The sequence below is a fragment of the Acomys minous genome (assembly GCF_964271855.1).
Source record: "Acomys minous genome assembly, chromosome: 6".
Taxonomy (NCBI): Eukaryota; Metazoa; Chordata; class Mammalia; order Rodentia; family Muridae; genus Acomys; species Acomys minous.
Window position 1 is genome coordinate 79663825 of NC_140487.1, and position 12513 is coordinate 79676337.

The window sequence follows — 12513 nt, forward strand, 5'->3', positions numbered from 1 at the left end:
CTTAGACGGCATAGGGAGGGATGAAAGATTATTGGTTTCTTATACACAACTAGGAAAATTTGTTATGCTTAGATGTTACCAAATATACCAAACCTTCCTTCAGAATCTTTTCTTCTTAGATAACTTCCTATGTTGTTTTTCGTCGAAAACTTAAACTTTACCAAATACGCATGTCTTGATGTATTAGAATACCGGGTAAACCCGGGAGTTCTTCGGGCTGAGAAATGGCACTTCAGGCCCCTGGGTTTGGAAGGCTAGGTTGAGCGCGTCCAGCCGGGGGCAGCTTTGATTAAGGGTTCGAGTCCCACCAAACACCATGTCCTAGATTCCGCAGGTGTCATGGGGGAGAGGGGGTGGGGCATCGGGGGCGGGGCCGGGCAGGGCGTGTCTCCGGGCTCCGCCCCCCTCCCGCGTCGGTGGCTGCGGCGCCTCCCCCGCCCGCGCGCCCTTGCTCCGCGTCTGGCCCGCCTCGCCCCCGCGCGGCCTCTCCGCTTTCTCTCCCGCTTCGCTCCGGCCTCGCCGAGTCTGCAGCGGGGCGTCGGGAAGATGGCGGCGCGGGGAGGCGGCGCGGGGGACGCGGGCCCGGGATCCGGACCCTCTGCTGGGACGACGGGGGAGGCCGCGGAGCCCGCGCTGCACCCGGGAGAGGTGGCCGTGCTGCACCCCCAGGAGGTGGCCGCGCGGCTGCAGCGGATGCGGCGGGAGCTGAGCAACCGGCGGAAAATCCTAGTGAAAAACCTGCCCCAGGACAGCAGCTCCCAGGTATGGGCACTGGGCCGGGGTGACCGGGCCAGGCTTGGGGACACCGCAATCCAGAGGAATCCATGCTGGTCCCGGCGCCTGGGAGAGGCAGGGAGAGGAGGACGATATGCACGCCGAGCCTTAGAGCTCTTTGCCTCGACGAAGTCCTTCTGCCTCCAGCGAGGCAGCGTTTTGGGAAACTGAGGCTGGGCAAGGCAGGGCTGCTTTTGCAAGGTCGGGGGTTCCGGGGCGGCTGCCGCCACGTCTGGCCCGGACTTTGTGTTCCTTTCAGCCCAAAGCGATGTCGTAGGTGAAGGCGCGTGGAGGGGATCTGGGGAGCTCAGATTCAAGGGACTGGCTTCCGGAGCCCCTCTCAAGAAGGGAAGGGGTCCCGGTAGGGTGTTGGGGACTTGGATTGCCATGGGGGCGGGGTCACGGGAAAGCTGGGAGAGTTCTGCTGTGGAAGCACTTGACCAAGTTTGTATGAAACAACTTTGCTCCGCTTGCTAAGGCCGCACAGAACAGAGGTTGATACTGCGCGGGGAGATTCTTGCAACCTTCTGCCAAACCAAGTATGGCAGGATTTGTTCCTCAGGGGCTTGCGGGGAGTTTAAAATTAAACTACTTGGCATCTTTAATCCAGATTAACTGTTGCTTCTGGATTAGAAAGCCTAGGTCGATTTAACTTTTTTTTTTCCTCTTTCTGATTGCTAAAGTTAAAAGCCGACTGTTGGAGAGAGCTAGAGAATTTGGAGGATTTACCCGGGATTTATATTCATTCATTTTCATTCATAGCCTCCACCCCCCCACCCCCCACCCCCGCGTTTTCTCTTTCTTTCCCTCACTTTCTCTCTTTTCTTTTTTGAGACAGTGTTTCAAGTATCCCAGGCAGGCCTTGAATTCCTGATGCTCCTTTCTCCACCAGCCACGTGCTGGGATTCCAGGTGTGCAGCGCACACTCAGCAAGGTGTTTGTGCGTACGTACCTCCCAAGGCTAAATGAATGCATGCAGCACCCTACCAACTGAGTCCTACACCCCATGTTTTCTTTCTTCCTTTTCTTGTGCACAGTTTGCATATGCATTTTTTTTAATCAAAAACATGAAACAATGTAACATTCTTTAGGTTTCTTTCGTGTGCCGTTGTTTGAGCATTTCATTGATAGGTATTTGAATATGTAAGCTAAATCTGGTGAGCTGCCCTGGTAAGTAGGACCATAAAAGGAGTTTCATGAATCCTGATAAGGTGGGATTTATGAAATTCCTTTTCTGCTCCATACACAGAGTTGCAATAGGACTAGCTAGTGATAGTTGCGTGTTCTTTGTGACTCATAGACTATGACAAATGCCTACGCTATTACCGTTGGTAGTAGACCTTATGTAGACACAGTAAGCATGAGCCTATAACCGCATAACACAGGTAAGTGGGGTCATCTGACCGTTCTCAAGACGTGCCACAGTGCCAGCCTTCCTCTCTCAAGTGATGTTTTCTGTTGCTACCTGAAGAACTGCTACAATGGAAAAGCAGCCTCCCTGCTTATGAATGGGAAGGTCTCCATGGAGCTCAGGGAGACGGTGTGTGTGTGTGTGTGTGTGTGTGTGTGTGGTGTGTGGTGTGTGTGCTTGGGAGAAGCAGATGGCATTTCTGCAAAACAAATTAAAGAAGTATTGACTCTGTGATAGACCATCTAGCAGAAGATGGAGAAGTGTCTGGATTTCCTCTGCAGAATGTCAACTATTTTGGTTACAACATTTCCCTTCATGAAGTCTAAAAACGCTTAATGCAAATTCAAGTCGGTTCTGTCTGTTCTTGCTTCAATGTTATCTTTTCGCGTTTGTGTTCCCAAAAGAGATGGAAAATGAACCCAAGGGTTTTAGGAACTATTTCAAGCCTACCTCACATATGATGACAGAAGGCTTTTTGAAACTTACATCTGTGATTGTTTGGGGGCAGGGGTGTATTTTTTTTCTGTTTTAAACTGATGTTCACTCTAAATCTCAGGGTTCTCTATAAAAGTAGCTAGTTTATTTGCATAAACTAGCAAATAAAATTGGTTTAAGTTAAGATGTCTCAAAGAAATCATTTAAATTCTTTCACCAAGCTCAATTCTTATATATGGCGTAATATATATGTATATGGCATACTATATGTACATATATCCATACATATACATATATATGAGAGACAGACAGACAGACAGACAGACAGACACACACACACACACACACACACACACACACACACAGAGAGAGAGAGAGAGAGAGAGAGAGAGAGAGAGAGAGAGAGAGAGAGAACTGAAGAGATTTCACCTAAAAGTCAAAACAGAACCTCCAATCGGTGGTAAGCGACGGTTCCCTGACCTGCCCTGCCATCAGTCTTTTCTTGAGTAATATGTATAATAAAATGTTTTGATACACAGTTGTGAACTCTAAACAGATCAGTCTTAGAGTCTGTGTGAAGTATGTTGGAACATGTTCTTTGTCCCTCCCCCTTCCCCACAATCCCCCTCAGTACTTGGGCTAGCTTTGCCAGTTTTCTGTTCACGTCCATAACAATGGCAGTGTTACATAAGTAATTAAAATAGGCCTAAGTATGCTAACTTCAAAAGAATCATGAAAGGAAAGTCCAACAAATTATTTTTGTTTAATAATGGATGGCTTTACTTGTCTAGTAAAATTCAATTTCTGTGTTGTATTTTCATGATGATGTTCAGCATGACCTTTTTTCTTTTGGGTTTTGTCTTTAATGCCCTTGACAGTCTGACTTTTCCTTAGTGACTATATTGTTTTCAACTTACTAATCAAAGCTTAACTTTATTTTATATCTTTTCACCAGGAAGGGTTGGTTATATGATATTACCTGAACTGAAACTGCCTCCTTAACTGTTATAAACAGATGTGTTTATGGCTGGAGAGATTGCTCAGTGGTTAAGAACACCGTCTGCTCTTCCAAACGACTCTGGTTCAATTTCCCAGCACCCAACGTGGCAGCTCACAACTGTCTATAATCCAGTTCCAAGGGATCTGACACCACCACACCAAAGCACATAAAACAAATTATTTTTAGAAAAGATGTGTTTAACTATTAATCAGATATTTGAAGTTCTCTATTTCTAGAGGAGTTCGCGTATTCATTCATGTATTTTAAAATCTTACACTAAGGGACCTAGTTGGCATTCTGTTACTGTGATGAAAAACCACGACCAAACAAAGGATTTATTTCCGTTTACAGTGTATTGTCCATCACTGAGGGAAGTCAGGGCAGGGACTCAAGGCAGGAACCTGGAGGCAGGAACTGAAACAGAGGCCACAGTGATACTGCTTGTTGGCTTGCTCCCTGTGACTTGCTCAGCTTGCTTTCTTATGGACCTCAGGACCACTTGCTGAGGAACAGTACAGTCCACAGAGGTCTGGCTTTCCAGGATCAGTAATTAATCAAGAAAATGCCCCCACAGACTTTCCCACAGGCCAGTGGAGCCAATTCCTCAAGTGGTGTTTCTCCTAGATGAGCTGAGCATGTATCAAGTTGACTAAGAAGACTAACCAGCCACAGTCCAATCCTCAGACTTTCGAGTGTAGAAAAGCTGTTTGGTCAGGTGTGGGGGCACACAGTTTTAATCCCAGCACTCGGGAGGCAGAGGTAGGGGATTGCTGTGAGTTCGAGGACAGCCTGGTCTACAAAGTGCTTCCAGGACAGCCAAGGCTAACACAGAGAGACCCTGTCTCAGAAACAAACAAACAAAAACAAAACAAAAAAGAACGAACGAAAGAAAGAAAAGCTACTGTTTGGTACCTAATTAATAGTAACCTAATAATTTGTCCTTTTGTTCTTCACACTTTAAAAACATGAATATTTTATTTTTTAAATGTGTGTATGTATGTGTGTGTGTGTGTGTGTGTGTGTGTGTGTATGCGCGTGTGTGTGTGCGCGCGCACGCTCACACAGGTGAATGAATGTGCAAATGTTTACATATGTATGTGGAGGCCAGAGGCCAGTTTCACATATGTTCAGGAATGCATGTCATTGTTCATGTGTGCATTCTCTCACACGCACTTTTTTATTTTTGGCTTCTGAGACAGGTTCTCTATGTAACCCTGGGACTCCTTATGTAGGTAGAACTGGTCTTGAACTCAAGAATTCTGCCTGCCCCTGCCTTCTGAGTGCTGGGATAAAAAGCTTGCACCAATACATTGGTGATCAGCTTTAATGAGCAGGTTTAATTTTCAATTTTCTATTTTTTTCTTTGGATTTAATTATTTTTATATTTGGTGGGTATGACACTTTTGCCTACATTTATGTACGTGTATCCTGTGCATGCTTGAGGTCTGAGGAGGGTGTCAGGCCCCCTGGACCTGGAATTAGTTATGAATGACTATTAAGAGTCTATGTGGGTCCTTTGCAAGAGTATCAAGTGCTCTTACACATGCAGCAATCTCTCTGCCCCTCCTCCACACCCATCTCTGTTGAGGCAGGGTCTCTTCTTGGCCTGGAGTACCCCCATTGGTCTGGGCTGCCTAGGCGGCCAGCCCCAGTGTTCTCCTACCTCCCCGGCACCAGGGTCACAAGAGTCTGACATTTTTGCAAAGGTTTCTTAAGACTGAACTCAGGACTCAGTTGTGATACAAGCGCTTTACTGACTGAGCTAGTTCTGCAGCCTCTGGGTAATTTCTTTTTAAACATAGCTCTTTAAAATAAAATTGTACATGTTTGTATAACATTTACAGTGGCATCCTACAGCTTCACAGTTTCTGTGATTTAAATATTTATAGGGAGTATTTTTATAGAGAAACCTTTAGAAGTACATGCACAAAATAATCTTATGGAAATACAAACTATAAAATCTTGCTGGACCCGATGGCACAGGCCTGTAATAACCAGCTCCTTGGGAGGCTGAGGCAGGGGCATTGTAAGTATTAGACTTTCCTGAGCTACAGAACAAGTTCAAGGTCTAACCTGGGCAACTTAGTGAGATCCTATTTCAAAAGTAAGAAGTAAAACCAGCTATAGCTAGGGATGTAGCTCAGTGTTTGCCTAGCAAATGTCATGTTTGATCCCCAGTACTGAGGGAAAAGACGGTATACGCATGCGCACGCACACATATGCACAATAAAGTCTATGCTACTAGTACTGTGCGTTCATTCAGACCCTCTCCGGCCTGCCTCCTTAACTTTCTGCCGTCTTCTTGGCTCTTTTGTTAACCAGCCTCAGCTTTGTGCCAGGTCTCTTTACCTTTTGAAGAGATCATTTTAACTTTTCCGCCTGTCGTTTCCTGTGGTGCTTCCGTCTTTTACATCTGAGCCTGTCCTTCCTGCAGTCTCACTGCATCACTTAAGAGGGAAATCCCATCTCCCTTTCTTCATTGAAAAAAGTGAAAACCCATGGGCTGGGGAGTCGGCTCATGGACAAAGTGCCTGCTAGCGCGAGTTTTTATGGAGTTTTATCCTTAGAACCCCAAAGCCATGCAGCTTAGCAGTCAGGAGAAAGAAGGGCAGGATCCCCAAGGCAAGCAGGCTAACTACTTTGGGCTCCAGGTCCAGCCAAGGATCCTGCCTCAGTCAATAAAGTGGAGAACAGTTAGGGATTTCAGTGTCAACTGCAAGCCTCCACATGCATGTACACACGTTTCACATGCACATGCACACACATGTACACATGCACCTGTATGCACATATACACATGAAAAGAAATTAAACATGATCCTACCAAAAACAAACAAACAAACAAACAAAAAGCCACATTTGCTTTATCCTCCCAGTACCAGCTCTTTAACTGTTCTTCATAGTAAAAATAAGGACTCTGATTCAGACTGCCCCTTTAACCAGTAAAGCTGGTTAACGTTTTGTGTTGTCTGAAAATTCTGTTTCATGTTCTGCCAGTAACACTGAACTTGAAAGTGACTTAGCTTAACTTCATTACAAAATATGTTTTTCTCCCTGATATTTGACACTTACAGAAAGTATACATTTTTTTTTTTACCCTATGGTTTTCCATATTCCTGTTCTTTCTTTCTTCATCTTATTTTTTTTTTTTTTAGTTTTATTATTTTTATTTAGTGTATGCTTGCTTGCATGTATATGTGTGCACTGTGTGCATTCCTGGCACCCACGGAGGCCAGAAAAAGGTGTTGAACCCCTGGAGCTGAGGTTCCAGGCAGTTTGTTGTAGCTGTCATGTGGGTGCTGAGAACCAAACCTGGGGTCTCTGTGAGAGCAGTGAGTGGTCTTAGCTGCCGAGCCATCGCTCCAGCCTCACAGCCACGAGCTCTAAATAGCTTGACATGCTGGGATGGAACTCTGAGATCCTTGGACTTCTGTGACACAGCCCTGACTGCATTTGTAGATCCACCCTATTAGTCTTGCTATGGGTTCTAGGCTAGTGTTATCAGGAGGCCCACATTCCCACACTCCATGCCCCTGCAATTTGGTAGTTAGGTCTTTAAATGTTAGTGTTTGGAAATGTAATTTGCTTATGGGGAATAATTCAGTTACTCATAATAAATAACTAAGTGAATAATGCTGCAAACACTAGGCTTTCATTTTCTTTTATATGCGATTCTTGGGCATCAAACAGAGAGCCTCACACTTGCTTTGTGTTTCAGCCGCAGCTCAGTTATGAGCTCTGTGTGCAGCCTTGCATCTCAATTTAGGATCCTAGTTATTTAAGGTAATCTCCTAATGAGTGGTGGTAATTGCATTTCTAGACCCTTTTGTATCTTAACTTGATTCTGTTTCAGAAGAGGGCATTTACTTCCTATGTTGTTTGTTTTCATATGTTTGTATGTACGTGTGTTCTGTTTTCATTGTGTTGTGTGCATAATCATCTGAAAGCCATTCGTTGTGAGCCCTTAGGAGTAACCCAGAGGCAGAGACTGAATCAAGAAAACATTGTGTCCACTCACTTTGGATGTTGTAAACTTTTATTTCAAGGTGCCCTGCTGGTAGTTGGTGGGGAAGCTTGGCTGTTATGCCACAGAGGCCAATCTGACAGCTGCATAACACCACTGAGTGCTGTGCAGCCTCACAGAGCCCCAGGCACTGCGTGTTCTGGTTGATCTGATCTTTGAAAGGCTACTTATTCCTTTTTTTCTTTTGCACTAGGATAAAAACTGGAAGTTTCTCATATACTTTAAGCTGTTTAAAGAGTACTGTTTTTAAAATGTATTCAATAATTATGACCTCTTTTTTTTGTTTGTTTTTATTTTTTGGTTTTTCGAGACAGCGTTTCTCTGTGTAGCCTTGGCTGTCCTGGACTTGCTTTGTAGACCAGGCTGGCCTTGAACTTAAAGCAATCTGCTTGCCTCTGCCTCCTGAGTGCTGGGATTAAAGGCATGGCCACCACACCTGGCCTTATGACCTCTTTTTTAAAATTCATTTTTCCTGACAGCATTGGAATGTTTTCTCATTTTAAAATTATTCTATTATTCTACTTTAATCAAGATTATAATTTAGGAGGCTACAGAGATGGCTTAGTGGTGAAGAGCACCTGTTACTCTTGTAGAGATCCTGAGTTTGGGTCCTGGCACCCACATGGCGGCTTACAACCATTTATAACTCCAATTCTTTGTATACATTTTTAATGCTTTATTTATTTATTTATTTATTTAGTATACAGTGCTCTACCTGCATGCACACCTGCAGGCCAGAAGAAGTTATTAGATCACATTATAGGTGACTGTGAGTCACTATGTGGTCGCTGGGTATTGAATTCAGGACCTCTGAAAAACAAGTCAGTGCTCTTAACCTCTGAGCTATCTCTCCAGTCCCTCTGTATACTTTTTTGGCCTCCTCAGGCACCAGGCATACATTTGGTGCACATACACATATACATACATACATACATACATACATACATACATACATACATACATACACACAATGCCGCATTCTCACTCCTTCTGAGCCAGATACAACTTTGCCTGTGGATGCTTTCTCATCTCTGCATACCCCAGAGGCTTCTACTTTGGGGGGCAGAGAGTCACATTATAGAACAGAATGACACATACATACATACATATATACATGAAGGCAAACACACACAGTCAACTAAATCTGTTTTTTTTTTTAGATTGTATTTTGTTAAGTTAAACTTTTATTGCTTGTTATCTGAAAATTCTGTTCCATTGACTTTCCTAATGTAATTAAACAGAGTTAAATTGTCAGCACTGGCTGCTTTGTGCTCATTAGTGTAGTCCCAGCCTTAAAAGGCCACTGAAAACTGTTGAAGAGACATACTTCTAGATTTCTTGGACACCACAGCCTCCTCAAGTTTTGAGTGTTGGCACATATTCTTGAAAAATGTTTCAGAAATGCTCTTCAGCTCTGGAAGGCCCATGCTAGGAGAGTATGTTGTGGCCTGCTTTGTAGTGCTCTGATCATAATCTAGAGAGCCACCCCAAGCAATCCAGAGAGCTCACCCAGGTAATCTAGAGAGCTCACCCAGGTAATCTAGAGAGCTCACCCAGGTAATCTAGAGAACTCACCCAGGTCATCCAGAGAGCTCACCCAGGTCATCCAGAGAGCTCACCCAGGTCATCCAGAGAGCTTGCCCAGGTCATCTAGAGAGCTCACCCAGGTCTTCTAGAGAGCTCACCCAGGTCATCTAGAGAGCTCACCCAGGTCATCTAGAGAGCTCACCCAGGTCTTCTAGAGAGCTCACCCAGGTCTTCTAGAGAGCTCACCCAGGTCATCCAGAGAGCTCACCCAGGTCATCTAGAGAGCTCACCCAGGTCATCTAGAGAGCTCACCCAGGTCATCCAGAGAGCTCACCCAGGTTGTCTAGAGAGCTTGCCCAGGTCATATATAGAGCTCACCCAGGTCATCTAGAGAGCTCACCCAGGTCATCTAGAGAGCTCGCCCAGGTCATATATAGAGCTCACCCAGGTCATCTAGAGAGCTCACCCAGGTCATCTAGAGAGCTCACCCAGGTCATCTAGAGAGCTCACCTAGGTCGTCCAGAGAGCTCACCCAGGTCATCTAGAGAGCTCACCCAGGTCATCCAGAGAGCTCACCCAGGTTGTCTAGAGAGCTTGCCCAGGTCGTCTAGAGAGCTTGCCCAGGTCTTTTAGAGAGCTCACCCAGGTTATCTAGAGAGCTTGCCCAGGTCATATAGAGAGCTCACCCAGGTCATCCAGAGAGCTCACCCAGGTCATCTAGAGAGCTCGCCCAGGTCATCTAGAGAGCTCGCCCAGGTTATCTAGAGAGCTCACCCAGATCATCTAGAGAGTTCGCCCAGGTAATCTAGAGAGCTTGCCCAGGTCATCCAGAGAGCTCACCCAGGTCATCTAGAGAGCTTACCCAGGTCATCTAGAGAGCTCACCCAAGTCATCCAGAGAGCTTGCCCAGGCAGGTCATGTAAGAGCTCATCTCACTGTATAAGCAGGTTAATGCTTATACATGACTCTTTACAGCTGCATCCTGTCTTTTCCATAGAAGGACTAGGTTGGGAGATGTTTAGTTGTGCAGGTCTGAGTTTCAACATCTGTTTAAATTTGCTTGCTTTTAATGGGTATGCTTACACCAACCCCACAGTACTATCTAAGCAGCTCTGGGCAGCAGCAGGCTTTCAGCTGCCAATCATAGGTGCGCCTGTGTCTGAGGGCAGACTTCCAGAAGGGCAGTGAATTAAAGGGCATTGGCTCTGAAGTGAGATTCAGAAAATAGGGGAAGCTAAATAAAATCAATCCTGATTGGGGTGGTGGCGTGCAAAGGGGTTTCTGCTGAGAACTCATCAACACCCACATCTTCTCTGTAGTTTGGTGTAGTTCTCTTTAGCCTGGTGGAAAGAGCCAAGGCAAAGAATGCCAAACTTTAACAAAAAAGAACAAAGAAAACACAAGAGACACATTTGGTTGCCTTACCTGGAGGCGGTAGTGTGCACCAGGATGGGAGGTAGGCAGCAAACTTCATAGAGCACCTGGCTCTCTGTCGCCTTTAGTCACTGGTTAATGGTTACCTGTGGGATTACCCTGAGGGGCTGGGCCCAGTGTGTGACACTTGTTCTTCAGATCTGTTCCCCACCTTTCTTACCACTCTGGGGGGGGGGCTAGCCTGTGCTCAGGACTGCTGATTGAATCAATAGGGTTCTTTACGATCAGCTGCCTTTTCCTGGAATCCTCAGGAGGTATGTTCACCTGGCTGTATGGAGGGGCTAACTAGATTAGCTGTTTCCTACCCAGTGGCTCTTCAGTTTACTAACTTCGATGGGTCATCAGACCATTCCCTTTGTCACCTTACGCTCAGCTGTAGGGAACTGTGGCTAGCCACAGGACTTCTTTAATCCTTTGTAGGTTGTCTCTGAAAGAAAAAAAAAAGTCTCAGTAGCCGGAGAGATATCTGAGAGGTTAAGAACACTGTCTGCTCTTCCAGCGGTCATGAGCTCAATTCCCAGCAACCACATGGTGGCCCACAATCATCTAGAATGTGATCTGAAGCCCTCTTCTGGGCTACACATGTACATGCAGGCAGAGCACTGTAAACATAAATAAGTAAGTAAGTAAATAAATAAATAAATAAATAAATAAATAAATCTTTGTTAAAAATCTCTGTAGTTCTTTACTTTTCATTTTTATAGTATATATTCATTGAACCAAATAATTTGTCGTCATCCTTCCCTGCTTGTCCCTCCTACTGGCCTCTTTGTCTTCCCAAGAGGCTCCCAACTTCCATGTCTTGTCCAGTCACCAGCTTTTCCATGTCTTGCCTTTCCAGGCAGCTCCCAACTTTCCCCCTGAAGATCCAACCACACAGGTATGGTGTGGCTGGGCTTCCTTTCTCTCTGTTTGACTTACAGAAGTGACAAAAGCCCGAGGAACTGGTTAAATACCAGGCCGTAACTGCACCTCAGCCCATCTCTGCACGGCAGTGCCTGCCGCAGAGTGATCACTCAGTGCAGTGCTGCCAAGGTGGCTCAGTAGGCAAAGGTGTTTCCTTTAAGCCTGAGAGCCACACGTGGAAGGAAAGAACTGATTCCTATAAGGTGTGCACATGTGCACACGTGTGTGTGTGAACACACAGACAGGATAAATAAATGAACAAGCACATGAAATAAACAAACACATGACATAAAGATTTAAAAGTAAAGAAGCCACGGAATATCGTTTGTTAAGGAAAATAATCTTCCTTCTTCCTGGGCGCAAATTGCAGAGATGTCCTGCCGAGGACAGAGCGGCTGTCAGGAGGAGTGACCCTGAGGCGCTGAGCTGCAGTCCTTAAGCTCTGTGCAGCTGACTTCCCTCTGGACGTCATGATTATTCGAGCCCTTTGGTTCCTTTTGTTGTTTGACTCCTTACAAACTGGTTCTTCTTTAAAAGGTGCCTGTGTGTGTGTGTATGAATATGAATAGTGTTTGTGTGCGTGCATGTGTGCATGTGTATGTGTGCGTGTGTGCGTGCGTGCATGTGTGCATGTGTATGTGTGTGTGTGTGTGTGTGCATGCGTGCATGTGTATGTGTGTGTGTGTGCATGCGTGCATGTGTATGTGTGCGTGTGTGTGTGCATGTGTGTGTGTGTGTGCATGCGTGCATGTGTATGTGTATGTGTGTGTGTGTGTGTGTGTGTGTGCATGTGTATGTGTGCGTGCGTGCGTGCGTGCGCGGTAGGAGGACAACTACAGGAGTCTACCATCTACTCACGCCGTCTGCCCCTTGAGACAAGAGCTTCTCATTGGCTCAGCAACTGGGCTGGAGCGGCTGGTGGGCCACTGAGCCTCTGGGAGTCCACCGGTGTCCACTTCCTTAGTGCTGGGGTTACAAACACAGCCACCACACCTGGCTTCTT

General features: G+C 45.7%; 1 protein-coding gene across 6 annotated transcripts in view; it reads left to right on the forward strand.

The window, feature by feature from the left end:
• Window positions 1–415: 415 nt before the first annotated feature.
• The window catches only part of RAVER2 (ribonucleoprotein, PTB binding 2), an 84289-nt gene continuing 72191 nt past the window's right edge, over window positions 416–12513 (forward strand). For all 6 annotated transcript variants that reach the window (XM_084784429.1, XM_084784430.1, XM_084784431.1 and 3 more), the window contains exon 1: window positions 416–762. In XM_084784429.1, coding sequence (XP_084640555.1) covers window positions 547–762 — 216 coding nt within the window. In that variant the 5' untranslated portion in view covers window positions 416–546. The remainder of the gene's footprint in view (window positions 763–12513) is intronic.